Genomic DNA, 21,063 nt, shown 5'->3' with positions numbered 1-21,063 from the left:
GAATATCTACAGGTCCACAGTCTGATGCAATCCATTATAAAAGGAGCTATATGATAGCAGATCTTGCAGCTTGGGAGATGTTGCTAGTAGTAACAAAAGCAGATAGTAGATGGGCATAAAGTAACTTTAAACAGCTTTCTCCATGCAATTTTTAGACTGTTTTTCTTAGTCAGATGTGCCAATAGGTAAATATTTGGGGGGCAAAAAGGAAAATGCGTTCAATATGTGCAAATTCACAGTTACTAATATCCACTGCAGAAACAGTCACAGATCTACAGGGGTTTCAAAGAGGGGGAAAAAAATAAATTTTATCTACTTTCTGCTTTCAATTTTATTTTATTTTTTTTTTGCATCTGGTCATCCAGCCTGTAGTTGAGCCACTTGGTATTCAGTGAGGCAACCTGGCTATTTTTCACACATGATGATATTTGCACTAAAAATCGGAGCTGGAGAAAGAGAACAATTCCCTCACTTCCTCAGTGAAGCATCAAGTTGACCATCATTTCTGAATGAAAAACGGAGCCTGACTTTTATTTTATTTTATTTTATTTTATTTTATTTTATTTTATTTTATTTTATATTTTATTTTATTTTATTTTTAAGTTTTTCGTCAGTGATCTGAGTCTCCTGTCAATGAAGCTGACTTTAAAACTCCTCTGTGACTTAAATCCTGTGTTCTCTGGTTTGCAGTTCTGTTAGCCAGTTTCCCTGTAGTGTCTGAAGCATGGGACACTAGATTCAGCCAAATAGATGTATTCCTGCCTGTTGCACACCATGTATTTGAATGACTGGAAGTCTAAATATTGTCACTTGTAGAGTAAAAGAGAAGCATGAACGAAGTCTCTCTTCATTGTAATGCCTCTTTAATTTATTTATTTTTTTTAATAGCCTATGCTTCATTTAATGGCATTCAGTATATACTTGATATAACATTTGTCATGTGTATCTACACAAAAGACAGAGCACTCAGGATACGGATGCGTTCCTGTACAGGCAGAAGTGTTAGTGATTTCTTTTAGCCTTAACAAGGGAAGGCCAAGGGTATTTCTTATGTCTACCAAGGCTGCAGAGAAGAAAGAGTCAGATTCTTCTCTTTGTGTTTCCAGACACAGGAGGAGGGGCAGTGGGCCCAGGATGGGATACAGGAAATTCTGGTTTAGAGTACAGAAAAATTGTTTGACGTGTCAGTGTTTGGACATGGAAACTGCTTGTCCTGGGTGGTTGTGGAATTTCTATCCTTTGAGATATTTAACAGGTTATGACATGGCCCTAAGCGACCTGATCTAACAGGACCTGCAATAGCTGGTTGGACTACATGACTTATAGAGTCTTTCCAAAATCCTTCAGTGATTTTGAAATTAGCTTCACAGCACTTTGTAAAGCAGGACTTCGTCCTCTAATTCTTATATGCAATAGTTTCCTTGGAATATCTATAAACAGAAGTTGGCTTGTAATAGACTGGGAAATTTAGAAGTATTTTATTAGCTAGATACTGGAACTTCATAACTCAGCAGTGTACTACTGTACCACAGCCACGGCAATCCTGGGGTGCTGTCAGTGCTCCTCTGGGGCACCTACCTAAATACAGCTCAAGAGCCACGTGCTGCTTGCTGCAGTCCTGCTGGTGGCTTTGGCCTTTGGATCAGGCCTCATAAGCTGGCAGTGTGGCTCATTGTGTGCAACCTGCAGGATGAAATTAAGGTTTTTACATGTATGGTAATGGGTAGTAGACTTTGCGCTGAAGAAGGGGGGAGAATAATCTCTGTGCTAGGCAGAATTCACCACAAGATGTCTCATGTCTCACTACATATAAATCACAAAGGTACGGAGCTATCCAGTTATGGTTGGTGAACGTAAGGCAAATGGCATGGTTTGGGTTATTCTGGGGAGTATGCTAAGAACACACAAAAATAGACTTAGAAGTGGAATCCAGACACGAAGACTGTGTTCTACAAGAGCCAATTAAAAATAGATACATGGAGACTAACATCACTGAAGGCGAACACAGCTCTCACAGGAGGAGGAAAGCGAACAGTTCAGACCAAAGTACTGCCCTGGAAGAATGATGACACGTTACAGAGCAGGGCTATCTGCTCCCCTTTGCCTTCAGTGAGTAAGCCAAGGGAAATCCTTCAGGCCGAGGTATCTCTTACAGGCCGTGACCATCCGTAGCACATTTTGTCATGTGGAAGGAGTACCTTTAAGTAACTTCTGAGCTTTGGCTTTTGGAGGGCAGAGCAGTCCCTGTGCAGGTGGAGCCGTGTCCGCTCTGGCCACCGTGTATTCTCGGGGCCGTGCCCGTGGGGATTTCTAAGTGGAAAGCTTTTGGGGTCACTTGGGTGATTTCTCCCAGCGCTGAAACCGCCTCTTCTCCTCCCCGGGGCTGCTGCTAGGGCCGTGACCGCCTGCTGCCCAGCTGCCCCTTCTCCCTGTGGCTTTGGCCACGACTCCCTTCAGCAGCGCCCCGCACCGCAGAGCATCTTCCACCAAACCCGAGGTGCGGGGGCGCTGCCGCGGCGCGGAGGGAACGCTCCGCTGGGGCTCCCCGCCGCCTTCCTCGTCCTCCTCCTCCTCTCGGGCCGGGTCCCGGTGGGGCGGAGCGGAGCCGCCCCTCCCGCCGCCGCGCTCCGCCCGCCCGAAGCGGTGCCGGTGCCGGTGCCGGTGGCGGTGGCGGTGGCGGTGCCGGGCCCCCGCCTGCCCCGTCCCCGCCCGCGGTGGGTGCCGCCGGGGAGCGGGGCTGCCGCGGCCGCCGGAGCCCCCCGTCCATGCGAGTGCCCTCTCCGCTCAGCAGCATGCTTTACTTCCAGATGGTGATCATGGCAGGGACCGTGATGCTGGCTTACTACTTCGAGTACACCGACACCTTCGCCGTCAACGTGCAGGGCTTCTTCTGCTACGAGGGCGCGTACCGCAAGCCCTACCCGGGCCCGGAGGACAGCAGCGCCGTGCCCCCGGTGCTCCTCTACTCGCTGACGGCGGGCGTGCCCGTGCTGGTGGTAAGCCGCGGCCGCCGGAGGGATGGGGGGACCGGCCGGGGGGCTCCGGGGAGGGCCGGCGGTCCGGGGGGGCTCCGAGCCCCGGCCGCTGCCGCCCCCCGGCTTGGCATTTATTTTTAGCGCCCGTTTATGTAAGGGCCCGGCTGGCTGCTGCCAGCCCCGCCGGGTGCAGCCTCCCTCGAAGCGTGCGGCGGTCGCAGGTACGGGGACTACCCGGGGAAGCCCGGCTGCTGGCAGCCGTAGGGTGGTGTTTCACCCAGCGCTAATTAAAAAAAATAATCCTCTGTCGGTTTGTTTGTTTGTTTATTTTGAAAGTAGGCTGACCTGTGAAAGGAGCAAGGAGCAGTTCTGCTCGATTTGGTCGTTTCCGTGTGTCACAGTGACTGATGGGGGTGCAAACTAAACCGGGGTCTCCAGTTTAGTACGATCTTCTGCCGGTCTTGTTTAAGAAGATGCATCGAGAATGAGTCTTATTGGTTTTCTTCGCTTTGGGGAAAAAAAAGCTACGAGAGAATTGCTGAATGCACTATTTGCATTGTCAGATAATGAGAACATTAGCATCATTTAATAATCCCCGACCATCCTGTGGAGCACAGACTAGGCGGGGGGGGGGGAACGAGATGGGAGTACTGAACCATCAGGGATGGATTATATACAGACTCAGCAGGTGCACACAGTTACACATACACAAACTCCTTGTAAAGAGTTTGTTTTAATGAGCTGTTATCATTACAAATCAAAAAACCAAACCCCTTTACAGTAAGAGGAGGCCTCTTAAGGTAGTGGTTATTAGTTTCACCGCTTCATTCCTTTTCAGGAAATTATCTAAAATGTGAGAACAGAAAGCTTCATCAAGCTGATGCTGTGGTTAACTGCAGACGCTTCTGTTGTGCATCAATGTCTCAGATGGCATCCACTGTGAAGTCTTATGCACAGCTTTAGTGTTTGAGACATCAGGCTGCATTGGGATAATTTATAGCAAGTTTGTTCTTTTTTTCTTTTTTTTTTTTTTTTTTTTTTTCTTCTTCTTCCCTCGGGAACGAACTAATCTTTAGCAAAAGATGTTATGTAACTATTTGGGTAAAATTTCCTTTCTGTTACAATATCTGTTAGATGACCACTTTATTTATCTGTTTTCATGATCTTTTGAACCCTCAAATTCTGTTGAGATTTCCATGTGCTTTTTGTTTCTTGGTAGTATTTTTCTGTTGCATGTGGCGTTTGTTGTACTTTTAATTATATTTCTTCTGTTTGGCTTAGGACATTTTATAGAGTATGTCAGATATTTATGATGAGCATTTCTTCTTCCTAATGTGTGTCAGCAAAACGGATTGGTAGTTGCCATTCATTTCCTGGGTGTTAGATGATGACGTCAGAGAAATCTCCTAGACCTTTGGCTTGGCAGTCTTATAATTAGCCTTGCTAAATACCTAATAATGGAATTTAGTGATGGTTTACTGTTCTTCCTCTCCCTGTTCCACTTCCTCAGGAAAATGAGATGCATCGGTTGGTCAGGGCACGGAAAGTCACATTGCAGGTGACTTTTGCACATTTTTATTTTATTTTATTTTATTTTATTTTATTTTATTTTATTTTATTTTATTTTATTTTATTTTATTTTATTTTATTTTATTTTATTTTATTTTATTTTATTTTATTTTATTTTATGTAGACATTAGCCTTGGGGAAGTCTCCTGACTTCAATAGCACTAAATCTAATCATTAACATTATTAAATAAAGGAAAAAATATTCAGGCTAGAGACAAAATTCTGACTCTCCAAGGGCAATCCTCCCATGCTTGGTGTTTCCATGGGATAACTCTTGCTCAGTCAGGCAGGGTATAAAAATTCTCTTTCATTGAAAGAAGCAGTGAAGGTGATATTTCTTCACCAAAGCTACTTGTATGCTTTTAGCGGTAGTGAAACTCCCTTACGAAGATTACACAGGGGTGAATTAGATTTTGTTCTATTTCGTTTCTATCTCATCTATGGAGGTTTGAACATATGTGCTCTGTGTATTTTTTTCCTATAATTGAAACATGAAAACAAACGTGACAAAGATGTATTTCTGCCTGTAAGGATACAAAGACAAAACTATGGAAAAATGGATTTATATGAATTAAAATATACTCTTGTTTGCAAAATCACTGTTGTTATGGAAAATTGTTTATTAAATGCTATGATTTGTGGGAGTGTTTCTTCCAAATTTTCCTCTTTCATTCCATTCTTTTGACATAGTGCTTTGGACATGTTAGTCCAAAGCTTCTAACTAGCTGTACCATTTTGTGTAATATTTATTTATTACTTTCTATTAGCTTGGCATGTGGAGTTAATGCTCTTTTGGGTGCTTTGAAATAGAGCATCAGAAAGTCTTTATCTTGATGTTCAGGGTAACTAACTTCTTATTGAATTGGGGCTTGTCAAACTGGAGCCAGGATATGCTTCAAGGTAACCCAGGCTCCCTTAATATGACTCAGTGATGGGTTCCTTTGCATTGAATTGTATTCAGGTTGCTCTAGAATGACAATAATTGGATTTTCCAAGTGACTGTCCTCTTCCCACATACCTGCTGTTCAAAAACTGATAAAATAAAATAAAGTGCCAGTAGTAGGATCCATCTTCATAAGCATCTCATCAGTAATGGGTGTCTTACTGCTTTGAGGCTGGCACACAGCTGCTCATCCAAAATCCTGTGCCACAACTGAGCTACAGTAGCAGACTTGTCCAGCCATGCAGTCAAGTGTCCACACACAGGGCAAAAACATGCACGTGCTGAGACGTAAGTAATGAGTTGGGTCATTTGACAGGGATGTATCTGCAAGCACAATGCTAATCCTGAAAGCTTTCAGGTTAGTCTTTCAAATGGTGCTGCCTAGTAACATGCTGCTGCAGCATTGCTGCCACGCTTCCATTCTTGAGTCCATCCGCTTGGCCTTCCTTTCTGCCCCCTGTCATCCCAGGGCAGATGCAGCTGGTTGTCAGTCATAGATCTGCAGGATTTTGAGCTGGCAAATGGAGTCCTTGCACAGTAGCAGAGATTGCTTCCTGAACTGTAATGCTTGACTTGCAGGCGCTCTGCTACAGGGAAGTAAAACTGGGGCTAAAGGAAGGGAGTTTCATGCTCTGCATTTGGGGCTTACGGAATTTGTACATGTCTTTTGTCAAATATTTCAAATATCCCTTGGGTCATGTAGTAGTTAGAGAGAAGTTAAATTGTTGAGCTATTCACTTCAATAGTAATCGATTTTATTGTCCATGGCTGCTTGAAGATCCTATAACTTCATAGATATAACAGCAATTGTTGAAAGCCTGTAGCAGCAGTCGTTCTATAAGATGAGAAGAGCTTCTTCCTTTCCCTCTTTCCAGATGGTTTCCAATCTTTTAAGCAGGATACATTACATCATTGGTTTTCAATCTGTGTTCTCTGATGGATTATCTCTGAACGGTATATGCATCTGTTAAATCTGTAGCTATGAGTTCTTCCACTGGAGAATTTTGAGGGCCTGGATGTTTATTATTATTATTATTATTATTTCATTATTTTTTAGGCTGGAAATAAAAGCAGCTTGTAATGTAACAAAACACATGCTCCATTCCAATACTAGGCTATTATTCATGGAAGGTCTCCTAAGTCCTGCCTTCAGGCATAGTAGTGCCTTGAGTGAGTGGATACATTTACATCAGCAATCTTAGGCAGACTAACAGTAAAATGTTCTGCAAAATGGAGAAGGGGTTGAAATTGCTATCAGAAGAATGTAAAAGCCTGAAGTAGGAGATTCCATGGTGGAAGAGACTCCCACACAGGCAGTGTTCAAGTCCTCCCATTTGTCTCTGTGGCTCAGGTTGAAAGAGGAGTGCTGTCTGGGCATTCCTGTGCTTTTACTGTCTGTGGCAGTGATAGCTGGAATTCTCAATCCTTTTTTTCTTTTAAGTCAAATGTGAGGGTAATGAGCAATGTGCTCTTGATTTGAGTCTACTCAAATATTCAATAAGAAAGAAGTGGTAGCTGAGAGCTCAGTGCTATTTAAGCCATTTCCCAAAGTGCCACTTTTTGCTCAGTAGGCTGGTTGCTTTTTTAGACTTCTTATGACAGATGTAGCTTGGGAAATATACGTCAGTATAATCCTTTCGCTTCCAGTTAGAAATGATTTGTAAAACTGTTTGAGAATCTGGAGAGTGATCAGTTCTGCATTACTTCTTTCTGATAGATCTTACTATTTTTTACCTCTCTAAAATACTATTATCTGTGCTCAAGGATTCTTTCAGTGGCTACATACACTAATATGGATCACATAAAATGGAAAAAATATTTAAGTAAATAATTGGTGTAAAACTCAATGTATAGGACCTATGATGTATGCTGACTGGTTCACAAAAGCCAGGAGGAGATAATGACACATTTAACTGTAAACAGTTTTATTATGCTAATGATGTTTGGTTTTATTTCCAAGTAACAAACAGATGATTGTAGTACTTATTCATAAAATATACACTTTTATGTGCTTAGATGAATTCCTAGCATATTCATATATTCTCTGTAAACCAATTAAAGAGTGATTTATTTTAGAAAATCCTCCTAATATCATCATTGAAAAAAATATCTGCAATTCAGGCAAAGTACTGTATTGTATTTTTTTTAAGTAGACTGGATGAATCTTTAAATTGGCACATCCCAAGCAAGGAATGAAGGTAAAGAAAACAGACATTCAACCTTCACATTAGCTTTAGTCAGTATTTTTTTTTTCCTGACTGAACAATTGAGGAAGGAATTTTGAAGCATGGCAAAAAATGACAAAAGTGAGAAATGTCACATGTTGAATTTACTGTATCCTGATGCTTTAAGAAAAAAACAAGACAATTCTTTGAATAATGAGAAAGAAAAGCTTCCCTTTGAAGAATCAGCAGATTTCATGTCTCTCTTCTTTAGTGTCTTTGCTGATCTCTTTCCAGGCCTGAGCAGCTCAAGACTGTAGTTGTGCAAAGACCTAAAGGAGATGCGCTGCTTGTTTCTAGCATGTAGATAGGGCTGATATGATTGGGCTTGTGTCTGTTTTCCTCTTCCTTTTTGAACCTCCTAGTTCCTATTTTCCTTCTTGCACCTATGATTCCATGTGCTGTGGCATCAGGAACTGATCTGATTTTGTCAGACTGAGTTTTCAAAATGTTCCTGTCAGAGTAGCCTTTTAAGCTGTAGAGTTCACTTTGAAATTACTTTACTCTGATATAACTTAGTGTTGTACATGAAAAAGGATGCTGGCTTGGGATCCATGGCTGGGACATCAAAACATTCTGTTATCTGTTTGTTATAACTTAAGGGAAAAATACAACTTAAAGTTCTGAAAAAGAAATTTCTGGAAGTGTCCTCTGGGAATTTGCTGTGAGAGGAATCTGAATTCCCTTCATACCTGAGAACTTTAAATGCTTTTCATTCCTGACCTCAGGAAAAAATAAAATAAAGTAAAATAAAATAAAATAAAATAAAATAAAATAAAATAAAATAAAGCAAAACAAAACAAAACAAAATAAAATAAAATAAAACAAAACAAAACAAAACAAAATAAAATAAAACAAAATAAAATAAAACAAAATAAAATAAAACAAAATAAAAGCAATACCTTCACAAATGCTTTTTCCATCTATTTTATGCTGAAATTTTCTGCTTCTTGGCTGATACAAAGCTACTTCAGCTTCTGTGGACACTTTGATACTATTGGGAAAAAAAAAAAAGCATGGAGGCAGAATAAAAGACTTTTCTCCTGTTCTACTTCTTGAAGTAGAAGTGGTTTCTGTGCATCCTGAAGGAAACTAAGCTGTTTTGTCACTTCTGCCAAAAAGAAATCAAGAAAACTTGATAAATAATGCAGGGATGCACTGTTGTCAGCAGCTCTGTGTTACAGGGCAAAAAAAATCTTAGAATGTGTAGTGAGGTATTCAAGTGTTCATTTCTATATGCATCTTCTAGAGCAAAGTAAAGGAATTGGCCAACAAAAGTGTTCAGTGTGTCCAGCATTCTGTCCAGGAGCAGTAAGCTCTTTTTCTATATATCTAGCTGCAATATTCCCAATAATGTCTTGGAAATTATAATGATAATGCAATGGAAGATTAGAATTACACATCCAGCTTCATATAAATTGGGTACACCAGTTTTGTCCTCTGAAATCAAACAGAAATGGTTTTACTTGTGCACCTTGTGCCTCTTGATATGTAACCTGTGTCACTAGTCCTGGAATATCTTTGATTAGTGAGAATTTAGTGACAGGACGAGGGGGAATGGGCTAAAGTTGAGCCAGGGGAGTTTTAGGTTAGATGTTAGGAAGAACTGCTTTACTGAAAGGGTTGTGAGGCATTGGAACAGGCTGCCCAGGGAAGTGGTGGAGTCACCATCCCTGGAAGTCTTCAAAAGACATTTAGATGTAGAGCTTAGGGATATGGTTTAGTGGGGACTGTTAGCGTTAGGTCAGAGGTTGGACTCAATGATCTTGAGGTCTCTTTCAACCTAGAAATTCTATGATTCTGTGTGATTCTGTGAATTTATTTGTGTACTTCTCTTGCTGGCACATTTGACAGCTGTGAAGACTTTACGTGAATAAGTGATTGCCAGAATACTTTGTTTACTCTGTGATCAAGTTGTTCCTGAAGGGCCCTTTTGTTCTCTGTCTTCATAACTCTCATTGAACCTGTGTGCACAAGTTCAACTTTTTTTCTTTGGTAGTCTTCTTCCTTCGTTTTCACATTATTGTTGTTATTGCTGCTTTTATTTTTAATATGCAAAAGTCGGGGACTTAACCACTTTTTTGGAAAGGAGGAAGGCTGGCAGAAGATGTTGATGCTGAGAGGCTATTTATATCGTGTTCTCCCTTTGTGAAGGGATAATTGCATTGCAACTTTATTTAAGAATAAAAAATAAATCACACTGTTAAGGTCTGCAGTAACTTTGTGTACCAGATGTCAGTATTGGCCTTTTGGGGCACATAGCAAGACAAATACATGGTTTGATAGTCTGATGCTGTTTTCATCCCAGCATATGACCACTAATCCAACAGAGCTGTAACCAGGAGAAACAATAAAAGATTCAGAACCATTGTGTTTTTTTTCCACAATCCTTCTTTATCTGTCTGTGTTCCTCTTGTGTTGTGATGGCTTACATGAACAGTGCCTGCAGAAGTAATGTTTCTACTTCCAATTGAATTTATAATTTCTGCCATGCTTGCTATGCACACAGCTTACAAACGCTAACAATCTCAGGTCCATATGCTTCATCCCTTGATGGACTCTCTGGATGTAAAGTGGCAAGCAGATGTGAACAAGGCGGACAGGGTTCTGTTTGCAACAGCTGAATGCCTGCTTGTCCTATAAATGATGCACTTACGTTTAAGTGCGGAAAATGTTAATCCAACTGATCCTGCACCATACGATTAGGGAATTCGTATGCATTGTTTGTAATCTGAAATAGTAGGCTTGAGGTAATGATCAGTTGCTACACTGAGCAGTTCTTGCTCATTGTACATCATAGAGGATTGAAGAGATTGGTCATTTATTTTGCATCATATGGACACCAGCAAAGTAGAAAAGTAAGTAGCTTTAGTTGTGTTTTTCAGCCTTAATCAGTGATTTTTTTTTGCAAACAAAACAAAAAAACATTTACAATGTTCTTGCAGCTTCTCTCGGGTACATTGAAGTGCTTCATGGCCTTGGTTTCATCATGAAAAGGTTCTTATTTAGCTAAGATGTTGTATCATGTAGATTATAAGTAAATAGCCTAGCTGAGGTGGATATACCACATCTCCAGTACTCAGAAAACATCCCGTGGCGTGCTGTTTTAACAATGAATATTCTTTCTGAATATACTAGTCTTGATACTCATACATAGTAGCACAAATCTGCAGTTGAAGAAGAAGTAGAAAGGCATAATAGCATTTTCTATCTCTGATCAGCAGCAGCCTTGCTTTGTTCAGATCACTTCACCCAGCCTTCAGGTGTGAATATAAATATATAACGTAAAGCATTAAGAAATCTGAGGTAGAAAAATTACGGGATATAATAATGTATTTTAAAGATCTACTTGTAATCTAGTAAATTTTTCAGTAACCTCTTCAAAATTGAATCTTGATCTCAGATGCTAGTTCCTGGTTAGGAGGCACCAAAAATCTAAAACAGAAAAAAACAGTCCCTGGGTTAAACTCTAGTGAAAAATCAGTAAGCTGTGAATTAAACTTCTACTTACCATTCTGGACAACATACAATGTTACCTGTAATTTTGCATGTATTTTACTAATGTGTCATAATTACCCAATATATTATATCGTTATATATCAATATTATATATAATAATTATATGGCACTCTAATTAATGTTATACATATTTATTAATGTACATTTAATTATAAATTCAATATGAATGTGTTCTAAGGGGTTTCATCTTATGGACAGCTTTTTTTCCTTCTCTACAAATATACTTGTTGCCTGTCAGCTATGTAGGGTCAAGGAGTATGTCTGAAAGCATTCATTGCTAAACTAATTAGAGTATTTCTGGGGGAGAAAAAAAAATAAAACTAATAAGAACAGAAGTCAGCCCAACAGTATCCTGTTGTTTTGATTCTTTTTTTCCTCCTCTATATAATGTAACATTTTAAACCATTGGTTGTTTTAAGCTGGTATTTTTCATGCTGTCTCTAAGGGATCCGAGTCTTTTTTTTTTTTTTTTTTTTTTTTTTTTTGTTATTCAATCTCTGAATAATATTATGATAATTTTATTTGGTTACTTTGTAGTTTGTTTCTTTGTAAACCAAGAATTAAGTACACAAATGAGTATGTGGAACTCAGCTTCACAGGGATTTCTGTGACCAGTCCATACCAATTTAGAGTTCAGACATGACTGAATTAATTCTGCTTAAAGATTTGTTAATTATGGGTCAGCTGAGCTGCAGTAACCAACCACGTGCCAACCTGCAGTCTGTGGGGAGGATGAGGTGAAGTATTTTAGTTTGATCTGCTTTAATTAAGACCAGCCAATATGTGCTGCCTGTTTGGATGTTGCAGGGCAGGTGTGTGGACTGTCTGTTAACGTGGCTCTGCTGACAAGTGGCAATGCCTGTGGTCGAACTGCTGCTTGCTGGTGTCTGACCACCCAGTCAGGCAGTTTTAGCACTTGCTAAAGGTTTGATCATATTTACATAGTTTGAATTTGGTGTTCAGAGCCTCTCTGCATCTCATTTTCTGCTTCTCCTGCTCCTACAGCAGGCATCCTTGGACCCGTCAGGTGTACCTGGGCTCTGCTATGAGACTGCTCTCAAGGCTGTGGCTGTTGCATGTTCAACAGGCATGAGTCTGAGTGTCTGAGAGGCCCAAGGGAGGAGGCAGGAGCTGGGGCTGCAGGTATGCTTGTGTGAGTGATGCTGAGGATAGCCCAGCCGATATGGTCCTCCTTGCCAAGTGCTCATGCTCAGCTGATACCAGCGTTTCAGTTACTCACAGGGACTCTTTCCAGAACATTTAGCAAAGGCAGAAGAGATCTATCAGTAGGCAGACTGACCTTGGGGTATATAAGTAGTCTGTGGACATTTGCAGCTGGCAGAATGAATGTCCGAAGCTGGGCTGTGAGTTCTGTCAGGCTTTGACTTGTTAGAAAGATCTGGTCACCCAAGCATGACGTAGATTAAGACTTTACTGCCTTCCTGTCAAGTGGCAATTGTCAAACTAGTCTTCTCTGTAAAGCACTTCAAGATTTATGTGTGGAAAGAACTGTATGAGAGCGAGGTATGTACTAACTGTTAATTAAATATTCAGTGCTACCTGGAATAGTAGGGCTTTCCTGAGAAAACAATATGGAACAATATATGTGAATGAGCAAGGTGCTGATAGAATCTTTTTATGGAGCCATTGTAAGAGTCAGAATTGCAGTTTTACTAGGTATTTCTTTTGTTTATGAATTAATTTGTGATGGCTGTGTGATTTCTACAGTGGAAGAAATCATAAGACAGAGTCTATCTCTGAAACAAAATATATATATATATATATTTATTTTTTTTTTTTAAGTATGTGTGCATGTACAACACAGTCAGAAAATAATCAGATTTAGGTGTTTGATTTATATCCATAATGTAATTTACATTTTTAACCTTGAATGCCAATAGGAAATAAAATGCCTGAAAGAATTCCGTTGCCACACCAGAGTAACTAAGAAGGTTGTTCTGTTACTGAACAGGTGATAGCACCTTTCAACACAGCATACTTTGAACTTCTGTTTCTAGCAAAAGCTTAAATTTCTAAAATAATGAGATAACATCCAACACTGATTAAAAACACAATATATGTAAATACATTTACATAACAACAATGTAATTTATCAAATACTCCTTTATTGTCTTCACAGAGAAGACAAATGCCAGCTCTTACAAAGCCTGCCTTGAAGAAAGTAGTGTCAAAACTTCACAAGATCTAAAATTGTTAAATAGATTCATTCATCCTTAAAACACTTCTCTCACCACTTGAGCTTTTTTTGGAGATATCTGATAAAGCCAGCAACATGTTTAATATTATTTTACAGTTCTATGCAAAGGAGTTGATCCTTGTTAAGGTAAGCCAATATGCACTATTTTATGAGTGGAAGGAAATACAGGCACATATTGATGAAGAGTAGCTGGGCTTTTTTTTTTTCTTTTTTTTTTGGCTTATAGACTTTGCAGTTAGATTTCAGAATACCATTGCATGCCTAAAAGAGCTGTTTTTATCCTCTGCTGTCTTCACAGCAAAGTATACAATCTCCCCTCTGTCTTGTAGGCATTTCCTGTACTAGGAATTTTTTGCTAAAATTTCCCACTCTTGCTGCTCCTGTTTCAGCTCATTGGCTGCTGTGGTAATGAGGGCATTTGGGACTTCCTCCTAATTGAAGCACTGCATTGTGTAAACTCCTAAACAGGGTCAGACAACATAGTGTTGCCAGCTGCACATCTGCAGCCATCTGGATTTGTGGCAAAAGCACTAAAATAGACATTGTGTAGCAGAGGTGAAAGAGTGATGAGAGTGGTGCAAATCATATTTGCACAAAACTGCAAAGTAAATGCCCCATATTTGATCTGCAGTATATGCAGAATCATTATTGAGATCTTGCTTCTACATTAATACGTATCAAATAAAGACAAATGGGATACGCTCTGTGAAGAAGCTTGCTGCCTCATTCCCTACAATTGCACTGTTACATGAAGAGATAAATAATCATTAAAGCCTCTGATACTCATAAACAGTTCTCTGCTCCCACTTCTATGTCTTCATTAAGATTCTGTTTCTAATAAACATTGTTATTGTAATAAATGGATATATTCAAGCACTCTTAAGGAGAAATAATTGCACACCGTCAAATTACAGCTTTCAAGACTGAAGACAGAGAGTCAGGTGAATGGTCAGGATTGTTTTCTGTCTGTACTAATTAGTTGTTTGGGGGGTGCCTAGATAAGGGATTTCTCTTTTCCTTTATGATCCTTTCTCACTGATCAGCATCTCTCGTGTCCTTTCCTGTGTGTCTCTTGAAGTCAGTTCGGGTTTGGGACTGTTTCATTCAGTTGGACTGCATGTCATGGAACGGGCAATACAAGGTGTGGTCCCTATTTTTCTTTGCAAGCTTTTGTTTCTTCATTTGTGTGTTGGCTTTCATGGGCATTAGAAATATGGGTTTGCTTACTAGGTAGTTTTACTGCTGTTTTTATGCTGAATGTAAGTATTTTGTACAAGTGATGTGAGACAGCTCAGAATGAAGTCACTGTTCTAGATGAATGCTTTGCATGTAAAGGCTTTCAAAGTGTTTTAAACTAATTTTATAATACCACATGGATCCTTTACCCTAATTGCAGTGTGAAGACTATAAAGTATTACTTAATAACAGTGAATTTAAGGTAATATACTTACAAGTGAGCATTACAGTTTTGGATTTTACTTTCTAATTTGCCTGACTTGTTAAAACTCCTTCCCAAACAGGTAGCACTGCTCCCTTCTAAAATTGGTAGGGCTTCCTGGTTTTATTTTAATATCTTCTTGGGATGAGATTCATAGTTGAAAACGATCTTCCCATTTTGTCTGCAGTATTCCTTTTATTCCTTTTTTCTACAATGCCATTGATTTTTCACAACTAATACAGACCCTGTTAAATTTAGCAGGGATGTTACCTTCAATTTTTAACTCGAAAAAGGTAATGACCTTAATGCGTTTGTTTGGCTTAAAATAATTGTAGAGGAAAAGAAGCTTATATAGAGGTCATTATAACTGGAGTGGAGTTAGTTACATGCTTTCAAAGAAAGCTGTTTTATTGCAAAACTAGTTTTTAATAAAATTGTTTAATAAAAATGTATAAAATTGTTTTATTGAGCTATTTACATAAATTTATCATAATAGATCAAATAGCAATGGCCAGTAATAAACCAAAGTCAAGAATTACAGGTGTAGGTTTTGCATTCATATATTTTGCCACAGTAAGCCAAAACACATTTTTTTGGAATCTCACAGGTATTAATCATATGTGCAGCCTGTTTTTTCCATAGTTACATTAAAACACCAAGGTGCTTGTACTGATAGGGTATTTGGCCCTTTGGTTTCAGTTGTATGATGAATATGGCATTTCAGTGAAAGTGGACTTCCTTGAGCTGATCTCAGGAATAATGTCTGCATAATGTAGCTTGCCTTGAGTAGAAGTAAGATAGAAGCAAGACAGTATGAAAAGCAGGAAATTCAGATAGTGTCCTTCCTCCGAGCCTCTGAGAACAGTTGGCTCCAGTCATATACTGACTGTAAAACCACTAGTCTGTGACCAGAATCTTTAAGAGATGCCTTTTACATGATTGGTTTTTATTGAAACAGGGATGAAAGACCATTTATTTTGAATTTTGCAATTGAATGTTGATCTTGAATAGGAAAATGGAGTTGTGTAGATTACCTAGGGTTTAAAGCATGAAGTTACATAGCTGTTGGAAGTGATTGTTGGTATGGCTAAAATTATTACTGGTATTGTGCTCATCAAGGAATAATGCTTTCAACATGTAAAGAAGGGTTAAGAAACAAATCCCTCTCAACAGACAGAAAAAAAAATATTGCTTTCTTGGATAGCCAAGAAAGTACAAAGGGCCAAGGCCAGGCCATAAGGAGACACAGTCTTTTTCACATTTAGCACTTGAAGTCCAACAGAGTACCTAATTGATACGACTGAGTGCAGGGTTGAAAATCACGTTGCAGTGATGCTGTATGGAATTCATCTTCTAATAAGGAAGATAAATGATAGGGTTTTGAACATGCTTGTTTTTCCTTTGCAAATATTATGGTATTTTAAAGGTTGAAGCTGAGCACCTGAAAAAAAAGGTGCTGAAAATTTTGATGTGAAGTTGCTTTTCGAATTCCCTGATGACATAATTACATTAAAGCAACTTTTTTTTTCAAGTATCACTGATAGATCCAGAGAGTAAAATTAATTGCTCTTTGATCAGATTAAAACCCATCTTCCTAACTAGGTCTCTTTGTTGAGGGAAGTATAGAGCTTGGAAACTTTGGATAATGGCATCTTCAATATTTTTTTTTTTAGCAAAAAGAAAATAAGGAGAATTTAACACTTATATCAATTTCTCATTTAAATAACTTATCTGGTGTATTTCAGCCTGAAATAATTTTACTTTTTGGAACATGAATTGATTTTTTATGTGCTTTTAGAAGGCAGATTTGAATTGATCTTTCCTCTCCCCATCACCATTTTCAGATCAAAATAACTAGTTTTTCTTAGATGATGGGAATTTTCTCTAAATTAACATTTGTTGCTTTTGGATATTATTTTTTAAAATTAGAAAAGCTTTGTTACATGGGGAAAAAAAAAAATTCTCACCTAAGTCTTTTACCTACTACCACTTGGAAGGTGTTCATTGAGAAAACTTCTCAGTAACGTGGAACTGTGCCAGCACTTGGGTAGTTAGGAGCCAAGTGCCAGACAGTTCTTTGGCCTCCAACCAGCCATGTTAGCATTACTTAGCTTGCTTTTCTTGTGTCCTGGCCATTTCTAACCATTTCTAAATTTCGAAGGACTACAGTACAAAGCAGCCAGGTACAGTTAATGTCTGTACAGGTAATGTACAGTGGTACAAAGCATTCAGGAGACATGAGTAGGGGATGTGGGGCCAGTGCTTCCCCCTGGAGCCGCTTGCTCACCCCTCTGCAGGGCATCAGAGACTGGTCAAGCTGTCACGCCACGGCTCGCCCTCTGCAGCGGTGGCACATGGCTGTTTTAACTGCACTCAGAATAGCAGGGGCCTGGTGACTACTTCTCAAAATGATCTTTTACATAAGCAAACTTTGCTCAGGCATTGTGTGTAGGTTTCCAGCACTAGTGACGGTGCTGCCGTGCAGATGCTGCCTGTCAGATGACGCAGGCAAACTCTAGAGGAGAAGAGACACGTATGAGCAACTGCTCAGTTAGGAAAAAAAAAAAGAAGGGAAGGGGAGGCAGAAGCCTTTATGGACATTGTACTTAAGTATTTCATTTTTATTGTGATATGATAATAAAATGAATAAGGAGAGACACTGAGAAGTGAGTGACAAAGCTGGCAAGGTCTCTGTGGTTACATGCTCCCAGGGTTACCTTAAAGCTTGCCAGTTATTACTGCTTGGTTAATATGTGCCTCCTGCTTTCATACAGCATTAACATCATTATGAAATGAGCAACTTATACCATTGTTACATACTGACTGTATGCAATGTATCACAGAGAAGTAAAGGCTATCTATCCCTGTCAGAATTAACATTACTATTTCGTGGCGTATAGCCATACTGCAAAGAAATCATTAAATAATATTTCACAATTAAACATATAACCTTATACTGGTATTTGTCTTTTGTAAATGGCCATGAATACCAAGATCTGTATTAAAATTTTGATTTTTTTTTAAAGAAGAGTATATTGTTTAAAAACAAAATTTGCTAGAAAAAGACTTACTGCCCTCCCTTCTTTTCTTGAGAAAAGCAATTTTTTTCCTATACTTTTCCCTATATCTTCAGAAGTTGATATGCAGTATGGTGCTGTATCTTTATGCTGAATGCAAGAGAGATATTTTCTATTTAATCAATAGCAGACATATTATCTAAGATTTATTTTTTCATTTTCTTCAAAACTCCTGGTCATTTTTTACTACAGAAAATGCGCTCCTGTGGAAATCAACCCAGGCATTTGCTGTCAGTTTAAGCAAGCAAGAAGCAACGAGAACAAGAAAAAACACAAAGAAAATGGCCTCAAGGGAAAGCTCTGCATAATGAACTTGAAATTGCTACTGTTGGAAATACCATTTCTGCTTTTCCTGCCAGGGCTGTTACCTCACACAGCAATTTTAGCTTAAAACAGGGAGTGGAGCTTATCTACAGCATCACTGAAGACCAAGGTTTATGCTGCTAGATTTTCCAAACTCTAGAGACCACTATGCTCCGTGGCATGTTGATGGCATTTTTAAAGGGAAAATAGGCCAGGCATAGCCATGGGCTTGCTCAATGGTAAGAAGAAAAGATAATGAACACGAACAACAAAGCTTATGAAAGCCACATTTTTAAAGGAAATCTACCCCACATTTTTCAAGTGGGAAACTCCTAAGTGAAATTAATGGGGAGGCCATGCAACTTAAATGATAACAATTTGTTTGGAGATACAGAGATAATTGCCAAGATTTTAGTTCAGATTCCCAGCTTCCCATCTGCCTGTGAAAGTAGTACAAGGAAGTTCATTTTAGATTAAAAGGCAAAGCTGTAGGCTCAATGAGATCTCCTTTACCATGTTATGTCTTGCATATGGTCTCACAGAAGTCTTGGTTAGGGTTTGAATCTTGCCTAAAGGAGAGAAATACAATGAATGAAAAGGAGACGTGAGAAGAGAAATTACAGTGCACAGCACTGTCAACAGTTCTCCACTCAAAAGCTTCAGAACACAGATGAATATTTAGTAGTCTTTTTAATGCAATAACTGCTTTTCAGTGTTACTCATCCATCTGAGCAGTTGCTGTAGCTACAGCATAACCCAGAGAATTGGCAGAAAGGGAACCATGTATTCTGCCACGTTCCCTGGCCCAAATGAAATATTTCATGAATGTTTGTATATCCAAAAGCAGATGATAGCAGGAAAGGCCTATGAACGTGTACACACAAATCCATTTCCTAAACCCAAATGCAGATGGTCATTATTATCAACCTTAGGTTTCAGAACTTTCTTGTTTAAATACATGAATGTACCCTCAGATATCTTGTCACCAAATGCATATTTAATCCTAACTTGAATCCTGGAGTTTTATAGAAAGTTATGTCATATAAGAAAGGTTAGTCCATAAAATAAACCTCATTAGTGGTTTAGTACTCTAGAAGTGCTGATTTAAGGTCATTAGTTTGTATAGGTGCTGGCTGTTAAAAATCTTATATTACTCTGGGGAAAGCTTTTTTAATGGAGTCAGTTTACTGGAAAATCAACAAGGTCAGGGCTGCTCTAGTTCTAATATTTGGAATGAGTCAGGTTTGACATTTCAAGTTGAGAAAACTCTGAATGTAGAACCAAGTTAAGAATATACTGGAAGGATGTTTTGGGGAAGGACAAATTAGATTTTTAAACTGACATGCAGTGCTAAAACTAGGAACAGTTTGCCTGGATTCAGAAAAATGACTAATACAGAAAAAATCTGAACTTATTTGGGAGGAAGAAATCAGCGTAGGGGATGTGTGCAAAACCTTTAAACATCCTGTGCAGTAAACAAGGATAGGGACAGGTATTTTGTGTCTAGAACTAAATATATTGCTAGTACAAAGACACCATGGGAAAAAAAAAATCAGCTAGTAAGTTAATCAGGAGCTAAGAGGTGAAAGAAGAAGCGATATTAATTTTAGATCTCAGATCTCACTCCTCCTAAGCCGAGTTCCTGTCTGTTGAAAGGGTTGTCACATCGCCGAAAGGATATGATTGCCATGGAGATGATTAGAACTTTTCCTATGATTTAGATTTTGCTGTTAAGTCTATGGTTAGTTCTTATTGCTAGTTACAAAGAGTGTATTAATACTAAATTCAGGTGATTTTTTTTTTATTTTTTTTTTTATCTCAGGTGATTTTTTGTGTTCTTTCTATTACACTTCATTGTGTGAAGCAAGACTAAAGGTATTCTGGACAGTATCATAGGGATGTAGTAGAACAGGGAGCTGATTGCTGTCTGTTAGAGCTTGGGCCAATGCCCACAGGATAGTATTTCTTGTCTTGCTGTTTTTTGTAACAGCTATGTATATTGCATTTTTATCTAAGGACTGGGAAAGCTATATATATATGTTCTTTAGAAAGCCTGTACTTTGTACTGTTACTGTTCAGGTGAAAATTGTTCTTTGTACTTCAGTGCTGTAGCTCTGTGTCAAAAGGTTTTCTCAGCCTTTGGGAAGGATGTTCTTTGCTTTTAACAACTGTTAAAATATCTGTGAGCTAAGAATTTTAATATATGTTACTCTTCATAAAAACTGTAGTGATATACAATAGTATGCACCTGTCAGACAGAAGAAGGTAAAAGACACCTCCAATATCCTCACTTTTTATTTCACTGCAAATTACATTTCTGTACCTGAATTTGCATAGCTCTGTCCAAAAGGTTGTTGACAGAGCTTTCAGATTCTCTATAGCATTCCCCACTGTCAGTTTTGGAGTATTTCAGAAACTCTTTGCCCTGAGAAATGCACATGTTATTCTCTTGTCCTAAATAACATTTATTGACTTGTGACAGCTCACATATGGAGAGCAAAGGGCAGTACTGGTCCTTGTGATAGAGGAGATAGAGAAATTATTTCCTCCTGGAATATGCCAGGCATACAAATCACAGTAAAGGGCAAGAGGGAGATGGTTGTTCCTTTCCTCTACCCTCTAGAGCTGACTATTGCCAGTGGTGCCAGAGAGAAGGGTAAAAGGTTGCACTGGGTCTCCTGGGACTGACTGTGGTTGGAAAAGATTTTTCTTCTGTTCTGAAACATCACTGGGCTGATTACTGAGATGAGCTGTGCTTGTGGAGAAGGCTGGAGGAAGGGAGGACAGCTTATCTGAGCT

At 39.0% G+C, this 21,063-nt stretch overlaps 1 protein-coding gene across 10 annotated transcripts in view; it reads left to right on the top strand.

Annotated features, from left to right (window-relative positions):
• PLPPR5 (phospholipid phosphatase related 5) overlaps window positions 1-21,063 on the top strand; it is a 286,848-nt gene that overhangs the window by 198,309 nt on the left and 67,476 nt on the right. For 5 of the 10 annotated variants that reach the window (XR_014695394.1, XM_084527290.1, XM_084527294.1 and 2 more), the window contains exon 3: window positions 2,808-2,996. The exons of 2 other annotated variants lie outside the window; for them this stretch is intronic. Coding sequence is in view for 7 of the 8 variants with exons in the window: in XM_084527290.1 (XP_084383416.1) it covers window positions 2,808-2,996 (189 nt within the window). In the remaining variant the exon portion in view is untranslated. Of the gene's footprint in view, window positions 1-2,628; window positions 2,997-21,063 lie in introns of those variants that run through there. 3 more of the 10 variants (XM_084527291.1, XM_084527289.1, XM_084527292.1) reach the window with 2 other exon arrangements.

Source organism: Aythya ferina, assembly GCF_964211825.1.
Source record: "Aythya ferina genome assembly, chromosome: 8".
Lineage (NCBI taxonomy): Eukaryota > Metazoa > Chordata > Aves > Anseriformes > Anatidae > Aythya > Aythya ferina.
This window is presented reverse-complemented; position numbering and strand designations above follow the sequence as displayed.